The 13,487-nt window shown below is 35.6% G+C and overlaps 1 protein-coding gene and 1 long non-coding RNA gene across 4 annotated transcripts in view; one reads left to right on the top strand and one right to left on the bottom strand.

Annotated features, from left to right (window-relative positions):
- LOC149478646 (uncharacterized) overlaps nucleotides 1-13,487 on the top strand; it is a 329,584-nt gene that overhangs the window by 260,347 nt on the left and 55,750 nt on the right. The gene's annotated exons all lie outside the window — the stretch shown is intronic.
- The window catches only part of LOC149478648 (cholesterol transporter ABCA5-like), a 57,965-nt gene that overhangs the window by 15,799 nt on the left and 28,679 nt on the right, over nucleotides 1-13,487 (bottom strand). For 2 of the 3 annotated variants that reach the window (XM_089708629.1, XM_089708631.1), the window contains exons 7-21: nucleotides 13,341-13,419; nucleotides 12,977-13,084; nucleotides 12,358-12,501; nucleotides 11,752-11,902; nucleotides 9,305-9,443; nucleotides 8,337-8,567; nucleotides 7,565-7,679; nucleotides 6,952-7,101; nucleotides 6,290-6,457; nucleotides 5,840-5,915; nucleotides 4,939-5,115; nucleotides 4,313-4,485; nucleotides 3,187-3,282; nucleotides 1,006-1,162; nucleotides 333-684 (exon numbers count right to left, since the gene is read on the bottom strand). In XM_089708629.1, coding sequence (XP_089564755.1) covers nucleotides 333-684; nucleotides 1,006-1,162; nucleotides 3,187-3,282; nucleotides 4,313-4,485; nucleotides 4,939-5,115; nucleotides 5,840-5,915; nucleotides 6,290-6,457; nucleotides 6,952-7,101; nucleotides 7,565-7,679; nucleotides 8,337-8,567; nucleotides 9,305-9,443; nucleotides 11,752-11,902; nucleotides 12,358-12,501; nucleotides 12,977-13,084; nucleotides 13,341-13,419 — 2,316 coding nt within the window. Of the gene's footprint in view, nucleotides 1-332; nucleotides 685-1,005; nucleotides 1,163-3,177; nucleotides 3,283-4,312; nucleotides 4,486-4,938; nucleotides 5,116-5,839; nucleotides 5,916-6,289; nucleotides 6,458-6,951; nucleotides 7,102-7,564; nucleotides 7,680-8,336; nucleotides 8,568-9,304; nucleotides 9,444-11,751; nucleotides 11,903-12,357; nucleotides 12,502-12,976; nucleotides 13,085-13,340; nucleotides 13,420-13,487 lie in introns of all 3 variants that reach the window. The other variant, XM_089708630.1, reaches the window with a different exon arrangement.

Genomic DNA, 13,487 nt, shown 5'->3' with positions numbered 1-13,487 from the left:
AAATGGTAATTCATCGACTCAATTTAAGCATTCATTTTTGATTTGACGATTGCAATAATTTTTGAAGTGAAACTTCTTTAGGCACGTTGAGAGTAAAATTTCGCGTAAATTAAGGTCGCGTCATGGCAATACCGTTACGTCATGGAGTAAGGCGACGATTTTCTTTGAATCAAAGAAGTTTCACTTCTGACACGTATGCTCGGCACACACGCTCTTTTTATATTTTTAAATATTTAGACAATCTATCTACGTTTATCTTGAAAAAGTCTAACACTGTAAAATCACCATTCCATTTTTCATTCTTAACGACAATAATAGTCCAAAATCCTTACCTGTAAATACTATTGTCCAAAAGATTAACAATAATAGGCAAACTGTGCGTATAAGTACTATTATAGTAGGCCAATATATTCCCGTATGGAATCTGACTTTCCTTCAAACTGAACGCGCCAAAATTCTCCATATCTAGAAGACTCGAGAAGTTTCCATCGAACAATCCAATCGGATACGCTCCTAATGTTTCTAAGGATGTTTTGAAATCGTCTACAACTTGAAAATCGTTTAATTCTGTATGTAAAGCGGTCGGGGTCTTGTTGGCGTACGCATTGGGGTCCAATTTGAGAGGTTGCATTCGAAAAAATACGATCTGACGTGATTTTATGTAGAGTCCAAGAGCGCAGGATACTGTAAAGAAAGAATTTATTATAGAGGCAGGAAGTGACTAAAACTATTAACTTTTTAATAATGAAAACACAAAATATTCGAAATACAAAAGATATTCTTAAAATTTATCGTGTTAAAATTTTACTTCTTTTTGCACTAAAATACGATTGCTATTAATAAGTCCTTGCAACAATATAATTTTGTTCCAAATTCGGTATATCAAGAAAAATATCGAATACCACTTATTTTTAGCATTATAACTAAAATTTTCCAAGAGATTCTATAACTTTTTCAAATTCGAAACCTACATCATGTACAATATTTAGAGTAATCGATACTTACTGATAGGCATAAAGATCATGACATATAGCTTGTACGGGTCTCTGATCATTCTGACCGTCCGTATGTACACGAGCGCACAGAACGTCCGCCAACAAGATGGATTCGTTTTCACTATCTCGCCTAATGCTTCTACAGAGACGGGCACATCTGGTGTCACCTGTTTAATATTATCCATATTATGTAACAGGATCTTAGTGGTTCTATAATAATATCATAAAGCTGAAGAGTTTGTTTGTTTGAACGCGCTAATCTCAAAAACAAGACAGGGACAAGTGGCATTTTTTGGGGGAGGCTTTTACCCGTACGGGGTCCATATAGAAACCTACCTAGTACTTAAATTAACTTTATTAAATTATATTATCTTGATTAGTATCTAAACTGTTCTAATATTGTACCTAAATTGTAATTGAAACTATAACTGTATCTTATGGATCAAATAAAGCTTTATTTATTTTTATTTAACGAAGTGTCTAGTCGTCCGCTAAACGGATGAATAAAATAAATTAGTCGTCCGATTACCGGATGAATAAAATAATTTAAGCGTCCGATTACCGGATGAATAAAATAATTTAATCGTCCGATTATTCGGATTACTAGATAACCTTTTAACACTAAAGCTAGTTGGGTTGAACTAAAGCAAAGGGGGCGCAGGACTTTTGATGGAGTTGGTGTCATTTTAACACCTATTTATTATTGTTTTATCGTAAAGATAACGCTAATATAAGCATGTTTTATAGGAACAACTTTTCTCTAAAATCAAAAATGGCCGAGATATTCACCCTCAATCCGTTAGGTTAGGTTTAGGTTAGGTTAGCCTTTAGGTTAGGTTAGGTTAGGTTTCTTAAAAAAAAACTACACAGAAATAGGAGCCCCGCGAAGCGGGGCTCCGTCGACGCGCAAAAAAAAATCAAGTTAGGTTAGGTTAGCCGTTAGGTTAGGTTAGGTTAGGTTTCTTAAAAAAAAAACTACACAGAAATAGGAGCCCCGCGAAGCGGGGCTCCGTCGACGCGCAAAAAAAAATCAAGTTAGGTTAGGTTAGCCGTTAGGTTAGGTTAGGTTAGGTTTCTTAAAAAAAAAACTACACAGAAATAGGAGCCCCGCGAAGCGGGGCTCCGTCGACGCGCAAAAAAAAATCAAGTTAGGTTAGGTTAGCCGTTAGGTTAGGTTAGGTTTCTTAAAAAAAAAACTACACAGAAATAGGAGCCCCGCGAAGCGGGGCTCCGTCGACGCGCAAAAAAAAAATCTAGTTTAGGTTAGGTTAGCCGTTAGGTTAGGTTAGGTTTCTTTAAAAAAAACTACACAGAAATAGGAGCCCCGCGAAGCGGGGCTCCGTCGACGCGCAAAAAAAAATCAAATACCTACGTGTGCCCTCCTCCCCCCACAAAAAACCTATAATACGTGCGGCAGTTCTCTAAAGAAACCCCGATAACCTAACTATATAGATAAATAGATGTTATCGGACGATTAAATTATTTTATTCATCCGGTAATCGGACGACTAATTTATTTTATTCATCCGTTTAGCGGACGACTAGCGCTGTCCTTTATTTAATCTCAAAAACTACTAGTGCGATTTGATAAATTCTTTCGGTGTTGGATAGCTCATTTATCGAGGAAGGCTATAGGCTATATATCATTACGCTAAGACCAACGGAAGCGTTGCCATGCGGGTGAAACCGCGGAGCGCAACTAGTATGTAATATTCACTTATTTTGGTTTATGTTTCTGGCTAAGCGTTTTATATATTACCATATTACTACATCTGTATATGGTACAAAATTAACTGCTTTTCTACAGAAATTAATTATAGAGTACGAAATCGATGGTCATAATATTCTGTTTTGAAATGATGCGGATATGATAAATGTACAAACAAAAGATTTGTTTATAGAGGGGCTGATGGCAGTAGTACAAGAATATATGATTTTTGTTTTTTCAGTGAAGAAAATTTTAAACAATTAAATTCTAATATTTATTTATTATGTAGATCTAAGTTAGACTGGACGAAAAAAGACACCAAAACAAAAGAAATTTCAGTTATAATAAGCTTTATTTATTACAACTTACAATTAATAAATACATATACATAATATGATATTTTTTTTTAATTTCAGTTAACTACCATATAATAAAAGTTACAATAAATACTTACTAATCTAATACAAATACTTACTAATCTTACCTTAACATGTTCGACTCCATGTGTGGTGGAGTGAAGAGCGTGGGACGCGGGGGGAGTGAGGGACGTCGTTTTTTGTTGCTCTTTATCATTTAGTTCCTGTAAAATTATATTAAAAAAAAATGTGTGCGTGTACTAATGTAAGAAGTGAAACTTCTTTATGGCCTTATTTTTCAAAAAATCATTGACTATATGCAACTTTACAGAAATACGTCAATCACGCGTGGTAGGGATATAAACAAGATGGCGCGTAACGAAAAAATGTTACACTAAATTTTTTTCCAACCCCGATAATAGTAGGGGAGCCCAGGATGCTAAATGTGGATTTACTCGAGCGTCACGGGAATCTATTAAAATTGGTAGATTAGACCATAGCGAGAAAAAAAGGTCCTATAATGTTTTCACTTTTAGCGGTGGGGAAGGGTTTTTTGATTTTTTTTAATTTAAAAAAGAAAAAAATTGGCTTGGAAATACTCAAGCGCGTTAGATATTGATATTTTGCATGCTCCAGGACGTCACTGAAAAAAAGTATACGTTAATCTGACGATTTAAGTGGCGATTTAATCGCTATGAAGAAAGGGTAAAAAATTAAAGTAATATTATTCGAGCGCGTCAGATGAATATATGGGGGGGTTAATTACAATATAAGAAGTCCCCATTTCGCTAATCTGACGATTCGAGCTCAACCTTAGGGAATTATGGATTATTCAAATTTTCCAGCGGGGCCCCTGAGCGCACCCACCAACCATAACTGCTCATATTGACTAGAGGTACTAATGAATAGCTAAGGTACCGTCCCTTATAGTAATCTGACGCGCTCGAGTAAATCCCAAAATCCCCTCTTGGCCTCCCCTACTATAAGGAAGTTTCACTTCAATAAATTAATTGGAATATCGATCGTATAAGAAATAATAAATATGGAAATATTTACTAAAATACATAATGCTTCGATAAAGTTGAGGTCAAGACTAGGCTAAGCAAACGTGAGATATAGAGTCGTTTAGAAAATAAAACAATTATAGTCATAATATAAACAATTATAGAATATTTTTCATGTCCATCCAGAAAAATACCTCGTTGTTTTTTTTTATAATTATGTTGACTTATTATTTATTAATAAATAGCTCACCTGGTAGCTAAGAGTTTTGCTTTGCAACGACAGACTTCTGGACAGCGCTCGAGCTCGCACCAGCTTTACAGAAGATACACCTTCTACGGACTCCATTTCTTCAATATTTTCACCTTCTAAACTTAGGAACACTTCTTCTAATGTTGTCATTGATACGCCGTAACTTGTGATGCCTAGAGAATATTTTGAAGGACCTTAGATTCCAATGAAATCCACGTTTGGTAAAAAAATATGTATTTCTGTTCTTTATGTCCAAAACTTATTAAACGAGGCGTTTATTAGTGCTAAAAATTGAAAACATAATCACATCAGAAAATACGAGCAGATTCGCATAATGACAAAACCTAATAAATAATAAAATAATGTTATAAAAAGGTACAAAAATGATATACTTAATGATCACCTTAAACAAGTCACTACACAATCCTACTAATATTCGGTTTTAAGATAATTTGTATGTTTATTTGTTTGTTATTCCTTCACGCAAAAACTGCTGAACCAATTTTCATTTAATTTGGCACACACACATTTTTAATAGTTTATTAACACAGATAATAGAAGATCTTTAACAGTAATTACATTTTTTGCCTGAAATAAATGAATAAATAAATATAAATTATACTCACCCAACCGATTAGTCTTCTCCCGTATCTCCGTTTCAATCGCATGGAATAACGGCGGGAACAGATGAACCGCATAATGTGGTAGAATGTAGGACAGTTCCCGACCGTGACGCCGCGCTTTTTCTGCGCGTCCCACGTGACCACGTACAAGGCGAGTGATTTGGTTCTCACGACATGCTCCTGTGGTAGATGTAATCGTGAAAAATTTGTATGCCAATTGTTTGGCGAATTGTGTGGACTGTTTTGTTGATTGAATCATGTGACCTTATATATTACCACAATTCTGACAAATAAATAAATAAATAAATAAATAGAGTTGTAGAGTTTGTAGAGTCGATAGAGTTGTGTAGTTGGAGATATTGTACATGTTAGAGTTGTGTTATAGTGCGACTGGATGTAGAAAGATTTGGTTATCGGCACGCGCCTGTATAGAGTTGTAGTTTGTAGAGTCGATAGAGTGGCAGGAAGGTTTACGCAGTGATAGGCCTTTGTGATAGTCGATAGAATTGTGTAATAGTAGCGCATTGATAGAATTATGTGATAGTGTCGTAGAATGTAGGACAGTTCCCGTCCGTGACGCCGCGCTTTTTCGTTAGAGCCGAGTTTTGTTAAAGTTGTGCATACATCGATAGATAACAGTAAAATATATTGTAGGAGAATTTACTCATTGTTAGAAGTGTTAGAACTATGTGATGGTCGATAGAGTAGTAAAACAGAAGAGTTTACGGATTGATGGAGCTTTGTGAAAGTTGACACAGTTTTATAGTAACAGTGTTGCGCATTCATTGATACAGTTTTGTGATCGTGTGGTTTTTTTATACGAGTGAAATAAAAGTAAAATAGTGATGATCTGTGTTATAAAAGTATAATAGTGACGATTGTTTAAAACATATCAACAACTTACCATCCAACACCAGTGTTAAATGGTATCCGATACCAAATTTATTTTTTAAAAACAACGATGTGCCAGCACAGCGTACCTGTAATATAAATTATAAGATTCAGCGATCTAAATAAATATTTAATTAAACAAATACAAAATCCCACACAAACGAATCAAAAAGAGCTGGTAATAAATATAGGCATATAGGCATAAGCACTGTCCCATACCATCTTACTCAATACTTGCCTTCTACTATACGTAAGATAAACAACACTAAAACAGACCTTAAACCCACAACATAAAGTAAAATTTTCCTTACCCTGCCCTTGCTAATAACAGCTTTCCTATCCCCAAGTATATCGGCTTCGTCCATAAAATGCGTGATCAATAAGAGGCTCACGCTTACCCTATCAATAATTCACGCCAAAACAGTTCTTAACCCTACTATGTATAAAGACCAATTTTCCTTACCCTGCCCTTGCTAATAACAGCTTTCCTATCCCCAAGTATATCAGCTTCGTCCATAAAGTGCGTGGTCAGTAAGAGAACTCGTCCACGCTTCGCTCGCTGTAAGATGCGCCATGTTTTCCGTCTTGATACCGGATCTACACCCGCGGTGGGTTCGTCGAGGATAATTATCTGAAAAAAAACATTGATTCAATTGAGTTTAGATATTTAAACTGAAATAATATTTCATTTCGCACAAATTCATGTAAATGTTATTGAAACTATAAAAAACACAAGTATATGGTACAAAAGGCATTGGTAGACATGCGTTCATAGTAATGTTCAAATGGATATTGTTTGCGCGTTTCTGCTGTAATTAGAAGAATGTACATGGACGTTTGACGATTTTTGAATTAAATTGTAACTGATAAGTATTTAAAATTTACCCAAAACATAAAAGGTTTGAGTTTTTAAACAAAATTATTATTTTCTTCACTTTGTTTATTAAAAAAGAGAGTGTGTGCTCAGGACACGTGTCACAAGTGAAACTTCTTTGGCAAGATTCAAAGATACCAAAATCGTCACTTTACTCCATGTCGTGACGGTATTGCCATATGACATGACTTTGAAAATTTACTCCAACGCGTCTAAAGAAGTTTTTCTTCAAAAGAAAACTCCTAACTCACCTTAGGATCACCAATAAAAGCGATGGCTATACTCAATCTCCGTCTCTGCCCGCCAGACAGATGCTTCGAGAACACGTCCATTTGGTCCAGGAGACCCACTTCGGATACTGCCTTGTGGACTTCGTCTGGTATTCGCTTGCTTGGTATACCCTGATTAAAAGTAATTAGGTAATAAATAAATTGTTATATTGGTTTTCAGGAATATTTACTTTAAAATATAACTGTAAAAATAGTATTTAAAGTGAAAATTTTATTACATCGTCTCAAACTTTTTGGTCTGTGTAGCGCATGTCGCGTGACGGTCGGCTGCCGAGTAGGTATAAAGCAGTGTTCAGAACCGTACGATAATTAATGTGCCTAAGTTTCACTTTTACCGTGGTTTCATAAAACCACACAACATTTTTTTTCTTAGTATTTTAGTGTAGCACAGCACTTACAGTATCTTCGAAAACAAACAATAATAATGAATAGTTAATTGTTCGCTTATATTTATTATGTACTTCAATTCTTTCATACAGAAATGTGAAAAACTTCTACTTCTACAAAAGGGTATTCTGGTATACCTGGTAATAATAATTTATATTATTTCATCATGATCATTTATAATACATACCTTTATAGCTGCGAAGAATTTCAAATGTTCCTTCACAGATAACAAATCGAAAAGCACATCTTGTTGTGGACAAACTCCAGTCATTTGGCGGATTTCATGCATGTCGTTGGGATCTCTGCGAAAATTATTTTAATTTTAATAAATTATCAACATCGCTTTTAATATTTAGAATTAATTTCAATTAATATATGTGTGTATAATATATATTTTTATATGTATGGTACCCTAGACGAAATAACGCGTAAATAGTTAATAGACCGGGTCATGTCGTATTATCAAATAGTTTTAAATGACAAACATTTAACAAAAGTTGTTTTGAAAATTAAACTGTAACAGATAATAATTATAATGTTCAATAAAATGCACTTAATCTTAAAATAAAGACAATAATTAAAATTTTAAGTACATAATATTATTATCATCGCCCATTTTTTTTAAACATTGATGATATTGTTGCTTCTTAAAACTGAAGCAGAAGCATGTAGTGTTATTTAAACTTAAAAATGTAAAGTAAAACACCCATCTTCCCCTTAAAATCAATTTCACATTACACTAGCCATTTTTGAAGTGAAAACTTCTTTAGCGGCGTTGAGCACTTTTTCTGTAATGGGTATAAAATCTTAAACTCGCGTCAGGACACGTGACCTGATCGAAAAAGCGTAAGACGGATACCATTCCAAAATATCAAACATGCTCAACGTTAATAATCAAGTTTTCACTTCTGCCTGCACTCCCCCAGTGCAACCCGTCTTTTTTTTTAATATTTCCTCACCTAACATCCAATCCATACACATAAGCGGTGCCAGCAGTAGGGGCAGTTAATCCAGTCAATATATTGAACAGAGTAGATTTCCCTGCCCCATTGTGCCCCAGAACAGCTGTGATCTGCCCCTCGTAGATGCTAAGGTCTATACCGTCGATTGCTTTGATCTCTGGTTTACGGCAATGCCGGAAGGATTTCTGGAGACCGACGATCCTGATCGCTTCTTTGTCTTGTAGTTCTCTAAAATGTTATGAAGGTTAAAAATAAAACATAATTCCATGAAAAGTTGTGTTCAATTTGATATTGCAATTCTTGTACTAATATTTAAAGTGAAATGTTTTAATTTCATTTAACATCTATAAATATAACTTGCTTTGAAGCTCTATTCTTCTGCATTTTTTGGAATCTCTCTTCTTTACGATGAGCTTATACAACAAATTATCGTGCAAACTTTGTATTTTAAAGTGAAACTTTTATTACATCGTCTCAAACTGTTTGGTCTGTGTAGCGCATGTCGCGTGTATTGCTACTGTAAGTAGGTATACCTACTCGGCAGCCGACCGACACGCGACATGCGCTACACAAAGCAGTGTTCGGAACCGTTCGAACAGTTTCACTTTTACCGTGGTTTCATAAAACCACACAACATTTTTATTTAGCAGGAGTTTCCTTAACCCGAATTTTAATGACAAGTCCAGCATATTACCAGACTAGCAAAACATTCTAACCATCCTCATAATAGTTCTACACAATCAATATAATAGTTTCTTTAAGTTAAGTATAACTTCCTACCAGGTTGCCTGGCAGAGATTGCTGTGTAGCAATAAGGCCGCCTATTGTGCAAAATTTTTGTACCTCATTAATTTGTACCACATTTCCTACATTGTTTTGTACAATGAAGTGTTATAAATAAATAAATAAATAACTACTCAGTTTAAAATTGTTATAAAACTTCAAAGGATAAACAAACAACTCACTTAGGCACTGGTTCAATATCCTTATTATGCGCATCACCATTAGAATGGAAGTGAACAGCAGAAACCCTTCCTCGTCGGCTTCCAAGCCAGAAGGAAGGGAGCAGACAGAACCAGGGCTTCTGCTTAATGCCGTATTCACCTGGAGTAAAAAGGACATTAATATGTTTAACAATAAATACATTAGGATGATTGACTCTAGAGACAATAATATTAAGAATCAAATCAAAAAAATCTTAAGGCTTTGTCAGACAGGACGCGTACTTAGCGCGCGTCAGAGCGTTAAGTTGACGCCGCGATATGACGCTAAGATGTGTTCTACTACCATCGTAGAATACCGTCAAACAGAGCGCCGGCGCTAGCAGTACGCAACGCTCTGTCGCGGCGTTAGGACGCTTTAACGTCGGGTGTTGTATTTTTTTACAAATTTTATTTTAGCGTTGGAGTTAATAGGCGTAAAATAATAATAAAATACTGCATAAAGACCGAAAATTTGATAGAATTGGTTAGAAAATATCCATGCTTATACAGGGTGTCCCACTTTTGGTATACTAAGCTCAAAGGAGGTAATAGTTTTGCATACGCTGAGTACGTAAAAAATACTTATAAAATTCCAGACGCATTTTTTTTCGGATAGATGAATTCTTAAAACTCTATGTGTACACCCCTAACAAGCAACACGCCCAAATTTGCCACCCGCATGTGAGATATCGTTTAAGATTATGTTTTCATAGACAAAATGCTCACATTAGAGAAGCGGTATATGCCGGCTGCGCGAAGCTAGAGAAGAAAACATGGATTTTCAGGAAAAATTTAGCAAAAAAAATTTGACGTAATTTTGTTGTTTAACACGTTCGCTGCGAAACAGGGCTTGAAACACCCTGTCCGTGTCTCGTCGTTATAGCGGTAGGAAAAAACTTAAACTTCTCTGTCGTGCGGGAGGCATAACTTCCATCTGGTTCAGTGTAGGAAAGTGATATCTATATATCTGAGATGTGCTATTGATTCCTAGTTCAATGGTATACCGACCTTAATACCGGGTTTCTTAGACCTCGTGCCGCACTGAACTAATAAAAATTCTAACACAGTGCGGAACGAGGTTGCGAAAACCTCGTACCCCGCGAACCTCGTACCGCACCCTAAGCTAGCTTCACGCGGTTAGTGTTGTGCAACACATTCGAGACTGAGCACGCGACGAATTACGACTGCTGCCGATTATGTCGAAACGTTGCCGAAAAAAGTTAATCAAGGAGGAAGATGAAGAAAAACCGGGTGGTGAAACTCTAAAATCTGAAATCTGAAAAAATATTATTGCTTGGCCTGTTTTAATGAAAAACATCCATAAGTTTGATAAATAAATACAATTAAATAAAGTCGATATTTCTTTTCCCATCACTAAATTATATGAAAAACTGCTATCGTTCAGTGCGGTATGGGGTACATCAGACCCCACATTTTATTTTACCCATAGAATCTAAACTAACTAATCTAACCACGGGCGGCGGTAGATTTAGGTTAATGAACTCATTGTTAATAATAATCACGACAAAAGCCGCACACTTTGTCTTATTTGGCGCCAAAAAAAGGATTTTGATCTCCTACGGGCGGTGGGGTTTAATATGCCTCGTGCCGCCACAATGTCTGGTATAGGACAAGGTTTAAAACGACCCGTAACGCAGTAATGGAAATTACAGATATATCTGTGCCGCAGTCAACGTGTTAAGTATTTTTTACGTGATCAGTGTATGCAAAACTACAAGTCCCTTCGCGCTTAGTATACCAATAGTGGGACACCCTGTATAATACGAAGGATAGTTCATATAAACTATAAAGATATATCAATGAAGGCAAAATTGTGGGCACAAATCGGAGAAGAAATTAATGAAACTGGTAAGTAAAAAATTCTTCCGACTCCGGAGTTAATATCGCTGTACCTTGTTTTGTTCGTAAGTAATAATTATGTAAACAGCTTTAATAATATCAATTGCTGTGTCCTAACGCGCGCTAAAGCGTTCTGTTTGACGAAGTCTCGCGCGACGTTAAAACAGGACGCTGTAGCGCTACTACGCAGCGCTAAAATACGCGTCCTATCTGACAAAGCCTTTAATCTGTTAATTGCTTAGAAGCTGGTCTTTTAAGTTTTAAATAGAATGCATGCATATATATTATGGTAACTTAACTGCTAGAATTCTATTCGTGTATATTTTGGCTGCGTAATCGCTAAAATGGTTTAGAATTAACTTGCAATGGATAGTTAAATATCTAAAAACGATTATTGGCTATTGGAAATTGGCATTTATTCTTAAATCATCGCTTAAATCTCAGAAGAAAGGGCATTGGACAGTGTTCAAAGTCTACTTAATTCGGTTGTAAGTATAAATGCGGGAAAATGGTTGTTAACCATAAAACAATCCATAACAGAAAGAGATAAGATAAGAATCTTAACTTACTAGGTATAACAGCGTCCAACCAATACGCTGTGAAGGCATAGATAACAGTATCTATGGCCATCATGATGAGGCTCCCTCCGAAGGGCACTCCGGGCCCACTCCACAAGTTCTCCCAGGTCACTCCCACTCCCGCCATGTCTAGTACTAAAGCCTGAAAGAGGTTGTATGTTTTAATAATCATAACAATAAAATAAAAATAAAAAAAAGACGGGTTGCACTCCGGGAGTGCCGGCAGAAGTGAAAACTTGATTATTAACGTTGAGCATGTTTGATATCCATCCGTCTTACGCTTTTTCGATCAGGTCACGTGTCCTGACGCGAGTTTAAGATTTTATACCCATTACAGAAAAAGTGCTCAACGCCGCTAAAGAAGTTTTCACTTCAAATAACTTTTAATTTTAAGGGGACGAATATGTATGTTGAAAAAAGAAAGAAATAAATAATGTTTATGCCAATAAAATATTTAATTTTTATGTGATGCCCCGGCATGGCATGTCAAAAAGATGCGGTTTCGAATCCCGATCGAAATTTTCCATTCTTTGAAATTTTCTCATTTATAAAGCATGCTTTCAAACTTAATATTAATGTATGTAAGCAATCAATTACCTTGTCCATAGCCAAAGCATAACAACTCGAGCTGATGAGGGACAGGAACCAGAAGGCGAGGGAATCCGCGTTGGAGACAAACACTTGGATGAAGTATAACCCAGACATCAGGTTGACGGCAAAACTGCCTAGAATACCTGCGGTCTGGAAAAAATTTGGTCTATTAGAGGAAGTGTGAATTATTTGTTAGGTTTATAATTGAAGTGAAAACTTCTTTAGCAGCGTTGAGCACTTTTTCTGTAATGGGTATAAAATCTTAAACTCGCGTCAGGACACGTGACCTGATCGAAAAAGCGTAAGACAGATGGATATCAAACATGCTCAACGTTAATAATCAAGTTTTCACTTCTGCCGGCACTCCCGGAGTGCAAGCCGTCTTTTTTTTTTAAAGTAAACTTGGGACTAAAGATAGATAAGTATTGTCTATTAGAAATGCCCTTATTTATCGTCTTTCCTTTTCTTCCATTAATTGTACATCCTGGTGACAATAATATCCTATGTCTACCAATAAAATTTCAGTTAATATGATAATACAACTGTCAGCCTTCACATTGAAAAGGACGTTATTTTAAAATTACAAACAATCGCTTAAGCTCTGTTTTATTTTATAGATACTTACTCTGGCTTTATCGAAGAAAGGAGTCAACATAAACGCGAAGGTAATAATAGTGAATCCAAACAGCAGCATCAGAAGGAATATCAGGATATAAGACGAATGTTGAAAAACCTGTGAAAACAAAAGAAAACATAATATTTATTAAGTTATTGATTAATTAATCTATAATATAAAAATGATTCGCAAAGTTGGTAAGCGCATAACTCGAGAATAGCAGAACCGATTTCGTTAATTCGGTACGGATATGGTTCTTATGGAGAGAAAACGTAAACATGTACCACGGGCGAAGCCGGGGTGGACGGCTAGTTATTACTATGAAAGCACTTAAAATTAATATAACTATAGATTTAATGACAAAATAATTTACCTTTAAAGTAAACAAGAGAACTGTGCTCACAATAGACAATATTGTAACAAAAACTGCGTAGATTAAAAACCAGGAACCCCTGAAAAAAATAAAAATATATTTTACGAACTATTATTATCATCGAAAAATAAGAGAAAGTCAATACAT

Source organism: Colias philodice, chromosome 21 (assembly GCF_061535455.1).
Source record: "Colias philodice isolate Cphi_HAF_F1 chromosome 21, ilColPhil1 Martin Lab GWU primary, whole genome shotgun sequence".
NCBI classification, from domain to species: domain Eukaryota; kingdom Metazoa; phylum Arthropoda; class Insecta; order Lepidoptera; family Pieridae; genus Colias; species Colias philodice.
This window is presented reverse-complemented; position numbering and strand designations above follow the sequence as displayed.